General features: G+C 48.5%; 3 protein-coding genes across 4 annotated transcripts; 2 read left to right on the top strand and 1 right to left on the bottom strand.

Annotated features, from left to right (window-relative positions):
- Positions 1-2,662: 2,662 nt before the first annotated feature.
- Positions 2,663-3,317, bottom strand: LOC136475050 (pathogenesis-related protein PRB1-3-like). The gene has a single exon (XM_066472605.1). It carries the CDS (start codon positions 3,252-3,254, stop codon positions 2,733-2,735), a length of 522 nt encoding a protein of 173 aa, XP_066328702.1. The 5' UTR covers positions 3,255-3,317; the 3' UTR covers positions 2,663-2,732.
- Positions 3,318-6,714: 3,397 nt separating this feature from the next.
- Positions 6,715-16,484, top strand: LOC136478242 (putative lipase C4A8.10). 2 transcript variants are annotated; one of them, XM_066476597.1, is made up of 10 exons: positions 6,715-7,167; positions 7,242-7,309; positions 7,904-7,974; positions 8,160-8,411; positions 14,869-15,032; positions 15,117-15,172; positions 15,272-15,324; positions 15,419-15,536; positions 15,813-15,910; positions 16,062-16,272. In XM_066476597.1, the coding sequence occupies exons 1-10, from the start codon at positions 6,758-6,760 to the stop codon at positions 16,122-16,124; spliced, it is 1,353 nt and encodes a 450-aa protein (XP_066332694.1). In that variant the 5' UTR covers positions 6,715-6,757; the 3' UTR covers positions 16,125-16,272. The 2 variants fall into 2 exon arrangements, with proteins under 2 accessions (XP_066332694.1, XP_066332693.1); XM_066476596.1 differs by lacking the exon at positions 16,062-16,272 and adding an exon at positions 16,279-16,484 and having other exon boundaries at positions 6,716-7,167.
- A 99-nt stretch (positions 16,485-16,583) lies between these two features.
- LOC136478241 (U-box domain-containing protein 35-like) lies at positions 16,584-20,049 on the top strand. The gene is made up of 6 exons (XM_066476595.1): positions 16,584-17,114; positions 17,215-17,309; positions 17,415-17,536; positions 17,668-17,904; positions 18,013-19,621; positions 19,705-20,049. Exons 1-6 carry the CDS (start codon positions 16,931-16,933, stop codon positions 19,789-19,791), a joined length of 2,334 nt encoding a protein of 777 aa, XP_066332692.1. The 5' UTR covers positions 16,584-16,930; the 3' UTR covers positions 19,792-20,049.
- Positions 20,050-20,393: the final 344 nt, after the last annotated feature.

Below are 20,393 nucleotides of genomic sequence, written 5' to 3'. Positions count from 1 at the left end.
TGGCAGGAAAGACGGAAATTGGGGGAAACCTGGGGCGTGGTCTGGTAGATCCAGATCGTATTTGATGCCTTCATCTTCGTGACACTAAAGCTCGGTGTGGACAGATGCGCTGGATGCAATGCCGGATGAGGAGCTGGAGTCGCCCTCTCGGACCGTGTGGACGGATCCTTCTTGATAATCTTCAATCCGGACCATGTTGACGATGTTGCATGGCTTCGGCTGAGATCGGTGTATAGGACACAGATCCGAGAGGCGTCGTAGATTGCGCACGTAGTAGGAGGCAGCGTTTTGCAGGCCGTAGGGCTGGACCTGGTGGTTCTCCGTCGGGACTTCGTACTCGCAGAGTCAGAGGCTCGTCGCGAAGGCTGGCTAGCGACGAGCGAAGCGCCCCTCAGGAGTAGATACGACCACGAGATCTGTTCCAAGTCGCACAGGACGACTGGTCCGAGCTGGTCGGATAGATCTGTTGTGGGGAGCTATTACCTGCTCATTGGGTTGGCTTTGAATCGTACTTACCAGAGCTAGGGTTTCAGCGAGTTTGATGCCGACCCGATCGACGGAGTCGAGCAGGTCGGTGTTGTCAATCTGTTTTCCTCTGTAGCGGGGAAGCGGATGACGGGTTGTCGGCGTGGCTGTAGGCGTGGTCGGAGACAGATGTACCGTGGTCGGAGCTAGATCCATCGTGGTCGGAGCCGTGTTCACCGTGGTCGGAGCCGTAGCCGATGCAGGTGAAGTAGTCGTCGGCGCAGGTTGGATCCATGCCTCCTCCGTGGTCATGGCGATGGAGTCGTCGGCGCCGGTGGTCCAGGTGATCTGGCCGACGGTGAACGTGAGGCCGTTGGGCGTAGCCATGGAGCCAGAGATGATGACCATCTTGTTTGCCTAGAGAGCAGTACGCACACCCTATACCTGGCACGCCACTGTCGACGAAATATGGTCAGCAGTCTACCTAGGGGTATGCCTAAGGTAGTAGATTATTGGCAAACAGATGCGCAAGCCCCAAACAAGACGGTGACGCAAGACAGACACGAGGTTTTATCCAGGTTCGGCCGCCAAGAAGGCGTAATACCTACGTCCTGCGTCTGATTTGTATTGTTGTATGTCAATGAGAGATGTTTTTTAGAGGGGTCCCCTGCCCGCCTTATATAGTCCGGGGGAGCAGGGTTACAGATCTAGAAACTCATCCTAGTCAGTTACAATTGCCATATGTGGCCGGATAAGGATTCCTATTCTAACCGACCAGGATCCTGCTTGGTCACCAAATCCGTCTTGATTCCTTGTGCGGGACTCCGATCAGGTTAACTGGGCCGCACGTCGTCTTTCGGGTGGACCGAACCCATCGATCCGGGCCAGCCCAAGCTTAGCCGTAAGGGTATAGGGGTTAATACCCCCACACGGCCCAACAAGACGTGTGTACGATTCTACCCACTATGGGATGGATCTACGACGGAGGCCTTGACTTAGAGGCCATCTAAACCGACGGGAGCCACGACCTCGAAGCTCAGGATCATGGCCACCAGCTCTACAAGCCAACCAGGCGACCGACGACCTAGGAGCGGTCACCAACTCTTGTATGACGCCCCCAGGAGGCCAGTAGGCGATGACAAAGGCCACGGCGGAGACCACGTCGCGCAGGATGGCTGGTGAACCATCACCATGCCTACAATGCCGCCACGATCGGCATAGTAGCACCACACCACACCTTACAGCGATGTGGGCACAAGACTATGATGACAACAATGCTCGGACGTGCACCACAAGACGGCGTAGCTTGCAAGCCAAGTTAGCTAGGCCCCTCCCTCTAGCTCACGACCCCTCGGTCGGGAGAACCTTCTTCTTTGTATCTGCCCTGGCCCTGAACTCTATATAGGAGCCGCCAGGGCACCATCCCAACTTATTCTCTCATTCTTCACACCACCAAACTCCTGAAGCTTCCCTTCAGGCAGTTAATCTCTTAGCTCTAGCTCTAGCTCTCATACCTCTTCGACCATTCTTGCACCCCCATTGTAAGATCTTCAGAGCATTCAAGCAAGGAACACGCACTCGATCATCTCTGAGACTGGACGTAGGGCTCCGGCCTGAACCAGTATAAATCCTCGTGTCTTTTGGATGCTACCATCGCCTTCCTAGAGCAGCGCAGTAATCATATAAATTTACTAGTCTGATTTACAAAACACCGACACTTTTTTGGTAATACTTCCTGTGGGGCGTCCTTTCATCCGAACGCTCCTGTTCGTGACACAAGCCGGCGCGGGCGTCCGGACGTCCGCGTGCATCTCCCTTTTTTTGAATGTAACTTATTGTGTACATCTCCCTTTTTTTTTGGAATCCTTTGTAACTTCTTGTGTACGTTCTTGTGCGTGTGGCATAGTTTGGTCAGCTTATTATTAGAACATGCATGATCTGAACACAAGTAAATGTAGCAGTAAAAATAACAAATTTAAATGTAGTTGTCATAGGAGGGGACAAATTTGATTGTGCCATGAACAAAACAAACGAGGACAAACCTATATGCTCGTCACTCTCATGGCATACATATCATCTCTAATAACTGGAGCCCCCCAACAAATTAAATATTAGCTACTGTGCGTACGTAGTATTATGAGAAGAAATGCAAGACAGATCGAGCGAAAAACTAATCATGATTTGAAACGGTGGTATACTGGCGCCATGGACGCGCTGCCGGTATGGTAACTCCCGGCGTTCCGGTGATGGCGACCGGCGGCCGGCGATCAGAACGGCTTCTGTCCCATGACGTTGCCCCTCGGCTCGTAGTGGCAAGCCATGAGCGTGTCCCCGGAATCGCACTGGACGATGGCGCAGCCGAACTCCTTGCTGTCCCGCCACACCATCTGCGTGTAGCGGCCGCACGCCTTGCCCGTGGAGCAGGAGTTGGAGCCGTAGTCGTAGTGCTCCTCCTCCTCGGCCCACGCGGCGACCGCGTGGCTGGGCAGCCATGTGGCGCCCGCACCGCCGAGGAAGACGTTGATGCCGGCGGCGGGCGCGGCGGGCGCGCAGTTGCCCTTGAACTGCAGCGCCCACTGCAGGGCCCGGGCGGAGATCTCCTCCGTGTACTTGAGCGGCTTCACGTTGTTCCGGGCGCGGAGGTGCGCGTGCGGCACGTCGAAGTCCTGCCCCGGGCACGTCTGCAGCAGCCGGCGAGGCGCGGCCGCCGCCGGCACTAGTAGGACGACGGCGCACACCGCCAGGAGGAGGCAGCACGAGAGCCGGCGGCTTCTTGAGGTGCACTCCATGGTGAAGACGACCAGTGTTCGTACGTGTGTTCCAGCAAAGCTAGAGCTACTAGTCTAGCTGTGTAAGAAATGCTGGCGATGTCCAATGGCTAATGGTACGTCGTTATATGCTCGAGCATTGCCGACAATTAAGAAATTCATCTGCCGTAATTAAGTTATTAATTACGATGAGTGAGTTACTATAGAATCCAGTGGCAGATAGATCTAGCATGCCCAGTAGATGGTGATGGACGCAGCAGCAGAATCTGATGCCATGTGATCGGGGCACTTGCATTGAGGGCGTGCTGCAGCTCGCGATCGATCGAGGCAGGCCGTCGTGCGTGTCCTCGTTTGACTTGCGATTTCATAATTCAGCTGGGCAGTGTACGAACTGTCGAACACTCTTAACATGGCTTGTTTTTGACACCTTGGGCAAATCTTCGGAGCAGGTCAGAGGATGCCTGCTGTCTATACTGTACATGGGAATGGGATGGATTCTGGTCAGTTTGCAGCTGATGAAGTAAACGCTTGGAAAATGGGGTTTCCGGTGCGATCTGTCTGTTTAGTGTCAGTGTAATAATTTAATGGTTTTTGTGCAGGGGTTTTGCGCGAAGAGAAGCTGCATTGACATGGGAACACATGCTTTCATGTGCCTGTGCGTGCCTGACTCAGAGACCGCATCTAAGATCGTAGGACTCGTGTGAGTGGAAGGTTCCTTTGCCGCAGTCTCTCGTGTACGCCCTCGTTCTGGACTGCAAGTCGTTTTAGCTTCGCATGCTAAGTTAAGCTTCTTCAACTTTAACTGGATTTATAAGAAATATACAAATATCTCCACTATCAAATAGAATTCATTAGATACACAAATAGAATTCATCATGAGAGGACTATATATAGAATTCAACCAAGCCAACACAAAGCAATTAGAAGCGCTCAAAAAGATTAGGCCAGACTGTTCTATTGCATTGGATTTTTATGCAGGACAAGAATCAGAGGGTCAATTAGTATTGCGGGACAACGAGAATCACTTGTATTTTTTTGGAGTTGCGGTTATAAAATATGCGGTCGGTTTCGCCAAAATCGATACAATGCAAACCTTGTGTCATGCTTGCAGTATCATTTCAGGTTCAATCGTTGCTGAACACAACTAGAGGTATTAGATTCTAACAAGCCTGTTAGGACGAGCTGAAGTTTTATTATCTTAGATTCATGGATTAATTTGAGCTGGGACAAAAAGTTTAGTAGGCTAAAAATGTAGGAACATTTAGGGATAAGATTTACTCCCTTATTGATTATTTTACAAAGTGAAAATAGTCACCGATGTTAGTGGTACATGTACAATTTGGAGAAAAAAAAACTGAACTAATTTGTAGCTTTTTTATAAGTAATCGGTGAAGGGTTGGAGGTGCTGGATCTACAACCTGTGCTATACCCGACGATTCAATCATAAATGTTATTTCATCGATTTAGATGAATTTCGGTCTAGTTTCGAAACGTTGGCTCTTGCGGCATTTCAAGATTTTAGGCTGGTCGGTGGATTCGGTGTACTCTAGCTTCAGTGTTTGACGAGACTATCTTTGTGCATCCAGGGTCTATTTGCATTGAGCAGGCAAATGCCTGGAAGGTCCCGTTCACGTGCCCTTAAATTCGGCTTGATCCACTTCTTTTTTCATCTAGAACAGTATTTTCCTCTCACAAATTTCTCCAGCATTTCTCCAAACCATCCAAATTCCTCCAAACGAACAGGCCTGAAGGCAACAAACCCAGCCCACTAGGCACTCGAATCAAGGGCTAGTTGGGGTTGCCTGTCTATGAAATTTTATGGGCGAGCAACTAAAGAGGCCCCTAGAGCATCAGCTGCATCAACCAACACCACCAGGCAAAGGATACGAATACGATGAAGGACATGGATTTTATTTCAGTTATTTTATATGTAATATAAGGATATATTGTGCCAAGTTTTAATATATTTTTTCTTCCCTTTGAAAGAAGAAATACTCTGAAAGTTTAGTCTATCATGTCATAATCTAACATAGTTTTGCTTTTAACATCAGTTTGAAGTGGAGGCAATGGAGAGGTCTATGAGTGGAGGAAGCGAAAAATGAGAGTTGGCACTGCCACTTGTGAAGTAGTATTGCGTCAACCATCATCGCACCAACCTAAGAGAAAGCGTGCAAAACTCTGTTGTTCGTCAGCGGTCTTCATGAATATGTATGGCAATTTTTTTTTGTTTGATATTAGCTTATAACTATCACTGTAGAATTTTTGTTTGAGAGGCTCACCTTACTGTCTCTACAGAATTGAGGTAGTTACAGTTTGGTTGGCAGTTTGGGTGCAACCATACTTGGCAGGGGTCTAAATAAGCTGTGCAGTTTGACTCTATCTCTTGCATTATTGTACCCAATAAGATTTGTTTTTTCAATATCTAAAGGTGAAGGTAAAACAATCACAGCACAATCTAGCAGCTTTCCAAAATGGAAATTCTTAGAGCATCTCCAAAGGTCCCCTTTCCTATCCTAAATGAGAAAAAATATTATTTTGAAGATTCTGTAGCTTCAGCAGTTCTCCAAACCTAGCTCCAATGAGAAAAAAAATTGTCAGTCCCTTAAATCATAGCCTCCCACCCCTCAAATAAAGGAGAGACCTCTCCTCCTACAATCCACTATTTTTCTCATTGCGGATTGGATTTTCTCGTTCTGCTGGAAAGAAGACCTTCAAATTTTCAAAACACGTTTTGTATCTCCCCCAATAACTAGTTTTGGGGTTAGAGTTTTCTCCTACTTCTGAACCTCTTAAATAAAGGGGAGACCTCTCCTCCTCCAATCCACTATTTTTCTCATTGGGGATTGGATTTTCTCGTTCTGCCAGAAAGAAGACCTTCAAAATTTCAAAACATGTTTTATATCTCCTCCAATAACTAATTTTTGGGATTCAAGTTTTCTCCTACTTCTTAAGGTGCTCTTATAGTCTTATGTAACTGAAGCTCCAAAGTTTGTTGGCTGTCCAAGATCAAAGCAATAAAATCAGGTGGGGAATAATTCCTCCCTCCCCCTGCGACCCGTCAAAAAAAAAGGTAAAACAAGCTGTACATGTATCTTAGAAAATACACGATACCTACTTTCATCCTTTTGTTTTGTTCTTTTTTTTTTGAAATTGTATCCACCAAAAAAAATATTTATCAAGTGTGTTGTTCAAATTTTATGTCTGTATAAACTAGCCCAGGCTAACAGAATAATCTTACAGGAGCCCGGACTGATGGACCAGAGTGGTATGAAAGAAAGAATCGCTTCCCCGTGACAAATTTTGACAGACTTGTGAAAGTGAAATGAGTGACAAATCTCTTGAGGCGTGGGTGCTTATTGAACATTTATTAAAATTTGAACCGCATGATGCAAAGGCACACGCGATTCCGCGCGCCAGTCGTTGTCGTCGATTTTCTCTCTAAAAGCAGCCGCTGGACGGCTGGAGTATTCCGGCGACTCGAGAGTCGAGAACCGTCCGACGTGGACCAGCAACTAACCGGGGAAATGCCCGCGTCTTCCAGATTCTACACCTCCGCCACGTGCTCCCTCGCGACCGCCTCCTCCCGTTCCCCACCTGGCCACCGCCGCGCCTCCCTCATGGGCCAGTCCCCCAGCGCTCCCCCGGGGCGCAGCCGCAGCCGCAGCCGAAACGGGAGCAGCTCGCGGTGGCCGCACCCGGGGCTCGGGCTCGACCTGGGGTTCCTGCTCGGGCGCAAGCCTCGGCCGGGGGACGAGAAGCCGGACCTGGCGAGCTGGATGCGGTGCTTCCTGTCGCAGCGTCTGCCGCAGCCCACCGCCGTGGCGGAGGAGAGGGCGGACGCGGAGGGTAAGGCCGCCGGGAGACGAGAGGAGGAGGAGGTTGGCGCGGATGAGGCTGACCACCTCGTCGTCATGGTCAACGGGCTGTATGGGAGGTGTGTGCGCAATCGTTTTGCTCTCGGGTGTTCAGTCTGGTGCTCCTATTTCAGCTAATTTTGTGGCTTGTTAGTTCGGCGGATTGGAAGTTTGCAGCGGAACAGTTTGTGAAGAGATTGCCGGGAAAAGTCTACGTGCATCGTGAGTGCTCGTACTTCGTATTAGTTGCGCTCTTCCATTTGAAACGGGTGCAATTTGTTATCGCAAACGTTGAATTAGTTCCTTCGTAGAAAGGGATGGAGGGTAGTAGAACATAGAAGTGTGTAGTCAATCTTAAATCTTAGTGGAGAAGATCCAAAGTCAGGGGGTGATTTTAGTTGGTTGCAGAAAATTTGGATGTGACTGAATCCAGTGAGCTGGTGATGCTATAGGAGAATTGTAAAAGGTAAAATGCTGAAGGTGCTTGTCAGTGTGTAATTCTAAAAACAACTGCTGAGAAAGTTCTGCAGCACTAGTAAGCACAAGTCATAGCGGGCTACAATCATAGTTTGAAATTGATTGAAGTCACTGAAATGATTAATCCACAACTGGGAGTGATGCGCAGCAGCAGCGCAATCTAGTTTACTAGCGACAATCCTGTTATGTCCACGGGTACCATCATGCTACTCAGTGAGTTTGCCATGCCAAGTTTGTTCCAACTTCCACTGCACACTTAAGTGGCCATTGACCTGGCTAGTGAAACATAACCCTTTGTGCTATTTTAAGATCACTTGTATTAATATTTCTTTAATGCAGGTAGTCAGAGCAATTATTCAAAATTAACATATGATGGAGTTGACTTAATGGGTGAAAGGCTAGCTGAGGAGGTACTATAAAGTAGTAACTTCATTATACCAATTATTTGGCTTTGTAATAGATTCATATCTCGTGTTCATTTGCCCTTTGCCAATTCACAGTTGAGTGCTATTGCTGTTAATAATCCATTAAAGTTTCCAGGGTGTCATTGAATTAACTAGAAGGTTACAAGGTGAAACAAATATTTATCATGCAGGTTCGACAAGTTGTTCAGAGGAGAAGAAACTTGAGGAAAATATCTTTTGTTGCTCATTCGCTTGGCGGTTTAGTAACAAGATATGCAATAGGAAAACTTTACGAACCTGCCATGGATGAAACATCTTCTTGTGACACTGATAAGACTTCTGATGAACAAAATGTACCTGGTGCTGGTAAAATAGCTGGTTTAGAACCAATCAATTTTATTACATCTGCTACACCACACTTGGGCTCAAGGTGGAATAAACAAGTAAGTTCCATGTTTATTTACTTATGTTCAGTTGTGAATGCCTATTACGTTCTTCTATATTATTATCAGCCTTTTTATCACCACAATAAAGTCCCACGAGCCTCCAGATATTTGAACCTTCTTCTTGTTAGAATCGATGGATGTGTACCTCTCTGTGTGTAACCCGTAGCCTCCGGGTAACATTCCATTCGCCGTGCGCGGTTGCGCTGTGACCTCGCGGACGCCGGTGTCGAGGCAACTCCGGCTCGGTGGCGAGGTCCAGTGGCCGGTGGTGACTCGCGGGGGCGAGGCAGAGGCGAAGTCGGTGGGCCATCCCGTCGCTGGCAGCACGGCTTTAGATCGGTATTAGGGTTTCTGTAGGTGGGTGTGGCGGCTCCAGTGAACCTCGTCTTTTGAGCTCGATCCCCACCTTCTCTATTTATATGTGCTGTGCGATAGGGGCCCACCAACCAGTTAGGGTTGGGCTCCCCTGATCAGGGAGCAGAGCCAAGGGCCCAATAGGCCGTTGGGCCTATTGGTGGAGATCAACTAACATTCTCCCCCTTGATCTCATTCCATCTTTCACTTTCATATCATTTACTTTTGTTCATTCCATTACAGATTAGCTCATAGAGCATGTCTCATCGTCACGGTCCATTGCCGATAGACTTAACAGCTACAACTCACTACTCTGTTCTGAAATAGATACTTATCTTTGGGCCTTCTTTTGTCCAGGAATATTTTAGGCTTTCCCTTAAACCCAAGCTAGCTACATGTTCTCTGAACACTATGTCCTCTGAACATGTTGGGTAGTAAGCCTTTTGTAAGCGGATCCGCGAGCATCCTTTCTGTTCTTATATGCTCAAGATTTATGACTTGATCCCGGACTTTATCTTTCACAACATAATACTCTATGTCAATGTGTTTGGCAGCACCACTTGACTTATGTTGTGAGCATCCTGTACTGCCAGATGATAATCGCAGTATAACTTTAGTGGTCTATAGATGTCGTCAACCACCTTCAAACCGGGTATGAACTTCGTTAGTTAGTTCACCTGCCCGTTGCCTCATAGCACACTACAAACCGTCATACATTGTGGACGATGTAGTGACAGTTTGTTTTGAGCTTTTCCATGAAATAGCTCCCCTTTGCGAGATGATAGAAAATCCACGTCTGGATATGCATTCACTCTCGCATAATCAGAATCTGAATATCCCACCATGTGGAGTGAATCAGATCTTCTAAATGTCATCATGAGGCCTTTCGTTCCTTGCAAATAACGCAAGACTTTCTTTATCAATTTCAGTGTTCTATTCCAGAATTCTTCTGGAATCTGCCAAGTAAAACCCGGTAACAAATGCAAAGTCAGGGCGCGTACATACTTGAGCATGTTGCAAGCTTCCGACAGCTGAAGCATATGGAACCACTTTCACTTTGTCGATTGGGCTCATATTGGTTCCTGGGGCATTAAAAATCCCCACATCTGTCGCCCTTGACTATAGGAGCAGGTGAGGGACTACATTTGTGCATACTGAGTTTCTTCAAGATCTTTTCCATGTATGCCTTTTGTGACAGTCCTTATACCCTTTTTCTTTTATCTTGGTGAATCTCGATCCTTAGAACGAACGAGGCTTCGCCAAGATCTTTCATATCAAATTTCTTTGTCTCCAGTAGTAGACTGACATCACTACTAGCAAGTAAGATATCATCTACATACAGGACAAGGAAGATAAACTTCCCATTCTTAAACTTTGCATAGACATAATTGTCCTCTACATTCTCTTTTAAAAACCCAAAATTCTTTATTGACTGATCAAACTTCAAGTACCACCCGTCTTGAAGCTTGCTTTAATCTATAAATGGATTTCTTTAGGCGGCATCCTATTCGTTCTTTTCCTTCCATGACAAAACCTTTCGGTTGTGCCATGTAAACATTTTCCTCCAAGTCTCCGTTGAGAAATGCCGTCTTTACATCCATCTGATGTAATTTTCAATCGTAATGTGCCACTAATGCCATTATGATTCTGAAGGAAACTTTACATGAGACTGGAGAAAAGGTCTCATTGTAATCAATTCCTTCTCTTTGCATATAGCCTTTCGCCACAAGTCGCGCTTTATATTTCTCTATATTCCTTTGAGAGCCAAGTTTTGTTCTGTAGACCCATTTACAGCCTACTGTTTTGACTCCTTTAGGAATTATTTCCAAATCCCAAACTTTATTGACATTCATTGTTTTCATTTCATCTTCCATGGCCTCAAGCCACTTTGATGAATGATCACTTCTCATGGCTTCTTCAAATGAGGTGGGATCATCCTCCATTTGAAATTCTTTAGTGTTGTACACTTCATAATCAGCAGGAATAGCTGATTTTCTAACTCTTTTGAGACCTATAAGGGGCCTTCACATTCGGCACATCTTCTATTTTGAGGCTGTTGTTGCTCCCCCTCATGTGTGGCAATAGGTTCTATAGAATCCTGAAGAATAGGTTCCTCATCGTCATTCATTGTTGCCACAGTTGGGATAACAACAGGTGCTAGCACCATAGTATCTAGCACTGTCGGTGCAGCTACAGCAGGTAGTAAGAAAAATGGCTCATGAATCATTTAAGTGGATGCTTACACCCGCTTCACTTCAAGGTCAATTTCTCGAGCTACCATACTCCCCCTCATCTTTTCATTCTCTAGGAAAACATCATGTCTTGTTTCCACAAACTTTGTTTGTCTCTCTGGACAGTGGAAAACAAAAATCTTTTGACTTTTCTGTGTTGCCAATGAAATAGCACCTTACTGTTTTGGGATCTAACTTCTCAATGTTTGGATTAAATACTTTAGCCTCAGCAGGGCTCCCCCACACACACGCAAGTGGTTTAGTGAGGGTACACTTTCTGTCCACAACTCATAAGGTGTTTTGGGCACCGATTTACTTGGTACTCTTTTGAGAATATGAATGAGGTTTTTAACGCCTCCATCCACAGGCTCAACTGTAAGGTGGAGTAACTTATCATACTGCCCACCATATCCATCAGGGTACGATTGATTCTTTTAGCTACTTTATTCTGCTGAGATTCGCCCGGTATAGAATACTGGGCTACTATACCATTCTTTTAGGGTATGCCGACCGTAGTACTCCACCACGGTCAGACCTGACTGTCTTAATCTTTAATATCTTAAATTTATCCAATATATCTTTTCTTTCTTTGATTGGATAAATATAGCCATAATGGGAGTAATCATCTGTGAATGTTATGAACGAATCATAATCATCCACACTCTTTACAGGAAAGCTGATCACAGATGTCTGTGTGAATAATCTATAAAATTCCTGCGCTTCTTTACATACTTTTTCTTTTATGCATTCTCTGCATTGTTCTAAATCTGAGAGCTCTAATGGAGGAAGAATATCATTCTTAACTTTTCTTTCTATTCTCCCCCTCGAAATATGGCCTAAACGACATTGCCATAATTTCGACAACGCATCGTGAGCTCTCTTATGCCACCACTTCAGCTGAGTAGCATATGTCTTTGAAGAGCCAGTGAACTGACTCTTTATTCTATCGAGGTACTCGGTGACCATGTCACACTCTGGAATTTAGCCTACAATTGCAGGTTCAATCATGTTCTTTATCACAGCCAAACTTTTCTTGTTGGTAGTGATTCATTTCCTATGCCCAAGGAGTCATAGGATATCTTTTGGAATTCAAAATCCCTCTCTTTAGTTGCCCAAATGGCATCATTCACTTTTGTCTCCCTCACCGGTGCCACAGACTCAGTAGAACACGGTGAGGTGACTACCCAGTCCACCTCAAACAAGATGAAAACCAGGTTAAATCTTTTCTTAATCATAAAAATAACATCATTTGCATACCTTGATTCCAACGTTGGTCAAAATCAAAACATACAATTATTCTTATACACTAATTCTACATCACCGTTGGGCAGAAATAGAATTAATGCATAAATCTTTAACTTTCACAACTGTTCTTACATACTAATTCTACATCACCGTTGGGCAGAAGTAGAATTAATGCATAATTCATTAAAATTAACAACTTTTCTTATACACTAATTCTACATCACCGTTGGGCAGAAGTAGAATTAATGCATAAATCATTAAATTAACAACTTTTCTTATACACTAATTCTACATCACCGTTGGGCAGAAGTAGAATTAATGCATAAATCATTAACATTACGATATTGTTATTAACAACGTTGGTCAGTAAATAACAACATCATAATCATATCAAAACTCTTTTTCTCCAATTAAATACCACATTGGTTCAAAATAACTGGAGAATCAACAATTTCTTTAGCAGCGGAAAAACTTTCTTTTTCTCTAATTAAATACCACGTTGGTACAAATTAACCGGAGAATAAACAATTTCTCTAGCTGTGGAAAAACTCTCTTTTCCTTGAATTTTACCCACATGGAAAATTTCTTTTTCTATTTCCTTTAATCCATTAATCAATTTCCAGGAAATAAACAAAACTGATTCATACTCTGCACTGTTCCTTCGGCCCAAAACGGCGAGGTGGCCCACGGCCCACGCCCGCGTGGGCGCTTCCCGCGCGCTCATCCGCGCCCAGGCCGCAACCTGGGCCTGGGCCGGGAATTCAGCCTGGCGCGCTCGCCCGCCTGGGCTGAAAGCCGGCCTTCTCAGTCTGAGCCGTCCGATGGAGATCGACGGCTGCGCGTCGATTTCGCTCCAACAAAACCCCCCGGCCGCGGCCTCCGACCTGAAACCCTAGGTCATTCGGCCTTTCTGCTTCTCTCTCTTCTTTCTCTCTCAGTGCCGCTCTCTCCACTCTCTTCCTCGCTCTCTCTTCTCAGCCGAGCACAACCGAGCCAGCGACGAGAGCGAGTGGTGGAGCGAGGCGGGCAATCCATGGCACCGCCGCCGGCCCCCTCGCCGGCGTGCGCGCTCCCCAGCGGGTGAGCGCGCCGCCGTCGAGCGGCCTGGCCGCGGTGACCCCTTTGCCGAGCCCGGCGAGCAGCAGCACCGGTTCGGCGGTCTTTCTTCTCCCGCGTCGGCGAAAGGTTTTCGCGACGCCCGGCGAGGTTCTTTCTTTTCCCGTTCTTCCCCGTCTCCTTCTCTCTTCATACCGACGCACAGGAATTAGGGTTAGGGTTTGGGAATGGGGTTTTCACTGTTTTCTTTTCGCTTGTTCATCCGAATGGGATTAGGGTTAGGGTTTCAGTGTCCCGACCCCTGTTCTTTTCCCCTTCCCCTTTCGGATTTGGATGCTTTTCTTTGTTTGACCGATTGGGGTTAGCCCTTTCTCCATGCGAGTTAGGGTTAGGTCTTAGGGTTCTTGAGATCCCTTTTCCCCTTTCTTTTCTCTGACATCCGAATGGTTCTAGGGTTCGATTCTGTTTTCTTTTATTTCTTTTCTTTCTTTTGATTCGACCGATTCGGTTTTCCTCTTTGGAGTTCATCCGAATCGGGATCTAGGGTTAGGGTTAGTTTTCCGACCCTTCTTTTTCTCTTTGTTCTTTTCTGTTTTCCTTTCTTTTCTTTGATTTCTTTTCTCTTTTGGATTTAGGGTTCGGCTTTGTTCATCTCAAGGCCGAAACCTTTTCTTTCTTTTCATCCATTCTTTAACCCAGTTAGGGTTAGAGTTCAAGTGCCGATGGCCCTTCCTTTTCTATGATCCGAATGGATCTTGTTTACTTTTCTTATTCTTCTCTGATCCGAACACGGATCTGTTCTTTCCTTTACTTTTGCCGTGCGCCGGTGTAGAACAGCGGTGCGGCCATCTTTCCCCCCCGTGCAGTGGCGGTGGATTTTCTTTCTTCTTTTACCCGGTTAGGGTTAGGGTTACACACTTGTAACCAACCTGGCTCTGATGCCATTGTTAGAATCGATGGATGTGTACCTCTCTGTGTGTAACCCGTAGCCTCCGGGTAACATTCCATTCGCCGTGCGCGGTTGCGCTGTGACCTCGCGGACGCCGGTGTCGAGGCAACTCCGGCTCGGTGGCGAGGTCCAGTGGCCGGTGGTGACTCGCAGGGGCGAGGCAGAGGCGAAGTCGGTGGGCCATCCCGTCGCTGGCAGCACGGCTTTAGATCGGTATTAGGGTTTCTGTAGGTGGGTGTGGCGGCTCCAGTGAACCTCGTCTTTTGAGCTCGATCCCCACCTTCTCTATTTATATGTGCTGTGCGATAGGGGCCCACCAACCAGTTAGGGTTGGGCTCCCCCGATCAGGGAGCAGAGCCAAGGGCCCAATAGGCCGTTGGGCCTATTGGTGGAGATCAACTAACACTTCTGTGATATAACTCTTAACCCTTTTATTAACTTGGACAAACAGCTCAGAAACCCGCCCATTTTCTGAGTCTCATTCCTACTACTCAATGCCTTAACATTCCTTCTCTCATTAATTTTTCACTGTGGTTACGTTTGAGTTCAATAACAAAACAGTATCAGTAAGACAGGAACAAAGACCCTGATTCATTTTTATATTTGTGTTCTTCTTCAGCTTCCCTTTCTTTTTGGTGTCCCACTTTTGGAGAGAACTGCTGCAGGAACAGCACATTTTATAGTTGGGAGAACTGGTAAACATCTATTCCTTACAGACATGGATGATGGGAAGCCTCCTCTTCTTCTACGAATGGTTAAAGATTGTGACGACGGGAAATTCATGTATTGGTCCAGTAATTGCCAAATCATATCAGTCTATAATTCATACTGGCTTCAAACGTCCTCTTTACACTGTTACCTATGCAGGTCTGCATTGCGCTCTTTCAAGCACCGTGTTGCCTACGCTAATGTAACATATGATCGTATCCAACTGATGCTACATATTTTCTATTTTCTGCATCAATTTATGAGTTGATTGTCAAAGATACCCATTTACATGTGCCCTTAACTTATCGAAATAGATATAGTTGGTTGGAGAACATCATCGATTCGGCGTCAGCAAGAATTACCAAAAGTAAACCAGCACTTCTGTTTACTAAGAGGCAGTAAAAGTCTTCCTGTGCTTTACCACTCATCTGTCTATAATATGGCCTTTCTTTGTTTCCCAGCTCAAGTTAACAGCAAATGATGAAAAGTATCCTCATGTTATTAATGTCGATAAAGGAAATCTAGAGGATCATCAGCAACAGGGATCTGTAGAAGATTCACTGGCAGATAGTTATGAAGGTAATAATGACCAATAGATATGCCATAAATTTGCATGTTTGGGTTTTGCCCTTTTTTCTTAACACCGGATAGAGGTGTATCAGTGCATGTAAGAGTTGCATAAAGGCTTTAGAAGCTGGCAACAGAAATGCTGCTGAATGCTACCTGTTAATTTGTAAGCTTAGCTAATTAATATTCAAAATTACTGATAGGAGTAAGAGGTGCACTGCACATCTAATGATCTAACTGCAGTTGGTTTCCTGCTATAGCTGTGCATTAAGACATCTGTTATTACAGAGATTATAATCCGTGGCCTTACACAAGTGACCTGGGAACGTGTGGATGTATGCTTTCATAAGAGCTGGCTGAGATACAACGCCCATAATAACATCCAGGTAAGACTACAGCCTAGCCATCTGCGGACAATTATTCTAGTACAGTTGCACTTGCATTCATACTTTTAACCATCTGGAGATTTATGCTACAATGAAACCACCAATTGGGAGTTCAGCTGCTAACTAATATGACAACTTATCTGTTGGGCAGCTGAGAAAGAATTTTACACATTGTTATTGCTACTACTACCTGATCAGTAGCTGTGAAGTGTGAACCTTTCCCTTGTTGTATATGACACTTCCTTGTTCAATAGTAACAGACAGAATTTCCTTGTATCGCTACATGATTTACCTTATTGTAATAAGGATGTAGGATTGTAGTTTCAGGGAAGTCTAAGCACTCCTTTTGGGTTTACGATGGTTTGCAGGTTAGGATCCATCCAATTAATTCAGATGGAGAAGACGTCATATACCATATGATAGACAATTTTGTAGTCTAGACAAGTAGACTATTTCTGATGACTGGCAGTGTAAATGTAAGTGTTAGTAATGTAAATATTAGCATGACAGTGCAAATTCTTGTAAATGTGCATTTACAATGTTATCGAAAAATACGTAGTTTGGACGCTCTGAAGTTTGTTGATTGCTATGCTGAAATAAGATGTCCTTTTATGCCAGTCTCCTGTATTGTCATTTCTGGTTTGAGATCACCACATCATGTCTGTGCGCCACCATCTAATTACCTCCTGCTTGGCAGAAAATGGGGAGGGGATAACTGGTGGCTGCCCGTCAAATCGGTTGAATCCCACAAAACGAACATGATAAACATTCTGAAGTCACTCTAATTATAGTCAATAGAGGTCAGAGAACATGTGTAGAAGTCTAAAAGAGATACAGATGCCCCCCCAAAATCCTCCTCTGATCACATCCCCTCCCCCAGGACCTTTGAGGGGATGATGAATGCCAGCGTCAGAATCGTAGAAAGTTAGCCTAGAATAAATTATAGGAGTCCAAAAATCCACCGATCCAAATATATAGTGCTCTGCACACATTAGCAGCAGGAGAAGCAACGGAGGCACAATGGGCAAGTACAGCGACGGGAAGGACGCCGGCGAGGCCGGCTGCGGCGGCAGCTACCCGCTGGTGGCCGTGTGCATCGACAAGGACAAGAACAGCCAGAACGCCCTCAAGTACGCCACCGAGACGCTCGCCCACAAGGGCCAGACCATCGTCCTCGTCCACGTCAACACCAAGGGCACCTCAGGCGAGCATCATCCTTCATCTCCATGGCACGACGTGACCAAAGTTCCCTCGTCAGCTTCCTTCCCGTGTTTCTGACGACGACGGCGTGCGTGTGCGTGCAGGTGGGGTGGAGGACGCCGCCGGGTACAAGCAGCCGACGGACCCGCAGATGAAGGACCTCTTCCTCCCGTTCCGCTGCTTCTGCACGCGCAAAGACGTACGCAAAGAACTACACACATCAAACGTAGCAGCAGTGTTTACACGGTGCGATTTCACGATGTCTGGTGTAACGTAATACGTGCTCTGTAATTGTGTGCCGCAGATCCACTGCAAGGACGTGGTGCTGGACGACCACGACGTGGCCAAGTCGATCGTCGAGTTCGCCGCGCACGCCGCCATCGAGAAGCTCGTCGTCGGCGCCACCGCCCGGAGCGGCTTCGTCAGGTGAGCCAGCCAATGGGCGTTCCGTGCTGATGCCTACGCGTCCGATCCATCGCGCCATTCCTCATCAAGCACTGTGAGGTCGGTGAACAAAGACAGTGTGAAACCAATCCTGGTTTGGTTTGTGAATGAAGGTTCAAGGCGGAAATTTGCAGCAGCATCTCAAAGGCCGCGCCGGACTTCTGCACCGTGTACGTCGTCTCCAAGGGCGGCAAGGTGACGTCGGTGCGGCAGGCCGTTCGGCAGGCGCCGGCCGTCTCGCCGCTCCGGACCATGATCCAGGGGCCCAAGCCGGAGCCGGTGCACGCGCAGAAATGGACGCCTCCTCCTCCGTCTTCCGGGACACCAATGTTTCAAGAAAACCACATCATGTAAGCTACTATGCCTCGCGCGCATGCAGTTAATTACGGATGCAATGCAACGCAACCCGATCGAACGAACAGCATGGTGGAGTGAGAGTGACCCCCTGTCGCTGACAGGTCGCCGTTCTCGAGGACGACGGGGCACAACGCGGGTTCGGCGCGGAAGGCGTTCCCGGAGTTCTCGCTGCCGGAGTCGTCGGACATATCCTTCATCGGCTCCGCCCCCCGCAGGAGCACGGAGCGGTACCCGCCGCGGCTGTCCAACGGGTCGGACGGCCTCGACCACCAGCAGCACAGCTTCGAGGCGTCGCGCACACCCAACCGGTGGGGCGACTCGTTCGGCAACGACAGCACGTCGCACTCCCAGACCAGCACCTCCTCCTGGTGCTCCCAGCCTTCGGACGAGATGGAGGCGGAGATGAAGCGGCTGCGGCTGGAGCTGAAGCAGACCATGGACATGTACAGCACGGCGTGCAAGGAGGCGCTGAGCGCGAAGCAGAAGGCCATGGAGCTTCAGCGGTGGAAGATGGACGAGGAGCAGCGGTCGCAGGAGACGCGGCTGACGGAGGAGTCGGCCATGGCGCTCATCGAGCAGGAGAAGGCCAAGGCCAGGGCGGCCATCGAGGCGGCCGAGGCGTCGCAGCGGCTGGCGGACTTCGAGGCGCAGAAGCGGATTAGCGCGGAGATGACGGCGCTCAAGGAGGCCGAGGAGCGGCTCCGGTCCATGGCCGCCGGGGCGCGCGAGTCGGTGGTCCGGTACCGCAGGTACACCATCGAGGAGATCGAGATCGGCACCGACCACTTCAACGATGCCCGCAAGGTGGGCGAGGGCGGGTACGGCCCCGTGTACAAGGGCCACCTCGACCACACGCCCGTGGCCATCAAGGTGCTCCGGCCCGACGCGGCGCAGGGGCGGTCGCAGTTCCAGCAGGAGGTGGAGGTGCTGAGCTGCATCCGCCACCCCAACATGGTGCTCCTCCTGGGCGCCTGCCCCGAGTACGGCTGCCTCGTGTACGAGTACATGGCCAACGGCAGCCTGGACGACTGTCTGTTCCACCGCGGCGCCGGCGGGCCGGTGCTCTCGTGGCAGCACCGGTTCCGCATCGCGGCGGAGATCGCGATGGGCCTGCTGTTCCTGCACCAGGCCAAGCCGGAGCCGCTGGTGCACCGCGACCTCAAGCCGGGCAACATCCTCCTGGACCGCAACTACGTGAGCAAGATCAGCGACGTCGGGCTGGCGCGCCTGGTGCCGCCGTCGGTGGCCGACAATGTCACGCAGTGCCACATGACGTCGGCGGCGGGCACCTTCTGCTACATCGACCCGGAGTACCAGCAGACAGGGATGCTGGGGGTGAAGTCGGACGTCTACTCCCTGGGCGTGATGCTGCTGCAGATCGTGACGGCGCGCCCGCCCATGGGGCTGACGCACCACGTCGGGCGCGCCCTGGAGCGCGGCACCTTCGCCGACCTCCTCGACCCGGCCGTCCACGACTGGCCCATGGAGGAGGCGCACCGCTTCGCCGAGGTCTCCCTCCGGTGCTGCGAGCTCCGGCGCAAGGACCGCCCCGACCTCGCCACCGTCGTGCTCCCCGAGCTCAACCGCCTGCGCGCGTTCGGCGAGGACAACATGGACTCCTGCATGGCCATGAGCATGAGCGGCCGCGGCGGTGGCGGCTTGCACAGCTCGTCCACCTTCCACAGCAATCCCTACTCGCAGCCACGACACGTAATTAACACCATTCCTAGTTCCTCCTTGCAGAATCGGTTCCTCTGATGGCTAATCGAATCCATTCCATTGTCTATGTGCAGGACGCGGCGAGCGATCCGACGCGGCCGCACCACGTCTCGCACCCGAGCCAGTCCGCCATGCCTACACGGAGGTCCAACTACAACTGATCGAGACGCCATGGAGCAGCTCAACAGTGATCACTGGTGGTTATTTCTCCTGGTTTGGTTAGCTGAACTGAATATTTTCTCCTGGTCTGAATAGACTGACTGCTATTAAGCGATGCAGCTGGCATAAGCAGAGCGTGCCATGGCAATGCCAATCGTGCATTGTCGGCAGTAAGTTGTAACTGTGCAGTGTGTATGGAGTTTTTTCAACTCAAAAGAAAGAAAAAAAATGTGAATTCTGTAAACACATTGAAATTTCATCAAAAGACAAAACATGGGTACTGACGGCTCGGTTCCTCCCGAAAGTCGTTCTGAAATTCGCATTGCATGACGTGTAACGCTGACTGTCAGGTGACCATTTCGTTCATCGAGGTCACACTGGTCGCAGCAAAACAGGACATTCGATCTGTCTGACGCCGACGGGGCAGCAGCCTGGAGGCACACGGTTTGCGGACATTTCATGAAGCTGTCTGTCCTGGAGCGTGCAAAGCACAATTTGGTGTTGTGCTCCGTGATCGTGCCGCCGAGGTCATTGCTGATCCTGTCCCCATGGTTTGCCACGCCTTGCCTCGTCCCCGTCAGAGTCGCCGGCCGGCCTGTCTGAA

The sequence above is a fragment of the Miscanthus floridulus genome, chromosome 8 (assembly GCF_019320115.1).
Source record: "Miscanthus floridulus cultivar M001 chromosome 8, ASM1932011v1, whole genome shotgun sequence".
NCBI lineage: Eukaryota > Viridiplantae > Streptophyta > Magnoliopsida > Poales > Poaceae > Miscanthus > Miscanthus floridulus.
This window is presented reverse-complemented; position numbering and strand designations above follow the sequence as displayed.

Excerpts from the sequence above, each read along its gene's own strand:
- LOC136475050 (XM_066472605.1), bottom strand. The coding sequence starts at position 3,254 with ATGGAGTGCACCTCAAGAAGCCGCCGGCTCTCGTGCTGCCTCCTCCTG.
- LOC136478242 (XM_066476596.1), top strand. The coding sequence starts at position 6,758 with ATGCCCGCGTCTTCCAGATTCTACACCTCCGCCACGTGCTCCCTCGCG. Across the intron at positions 7,310-7,903 it reads GGGAAAAGTCTACGTGCATC|GTAGTCAGAGCAATTATTCA; the intron begins GTGAGTGCTCGT and ends TCTTTAATGCAG. Across the intron at positions 15,173-15,271 it reads CGCTAATGTAACATATGATC|ATATAGTTGGTTGGAGAACA; the intron begins GTATCCAACTGA and ends TTATCGAAATAG.
- LOC136478241 (XM_066476595.1), top strand. The coding sequence starts at position 16,931 with ATGGGCAAGTACAGCGACGGGAAGGACGCCGGCGAGGCCGGCTGCGGC. Across the intron at positions 17,115-17,214 it reads CAACACCAAGGGCACCTCAG|GTGGGGTGGAGGACGCCGCC; the intron begins GCGAGCATCATC and ends GTGTGCGTGCAG. Across the intron at positions 19,622-19,704 it reads CCTACTCGCAGCCACGACAC|GACGCGGCGAGCGATCCGAC; the intron begins GTAATTAACACC and ends GTCTATGTGCAG.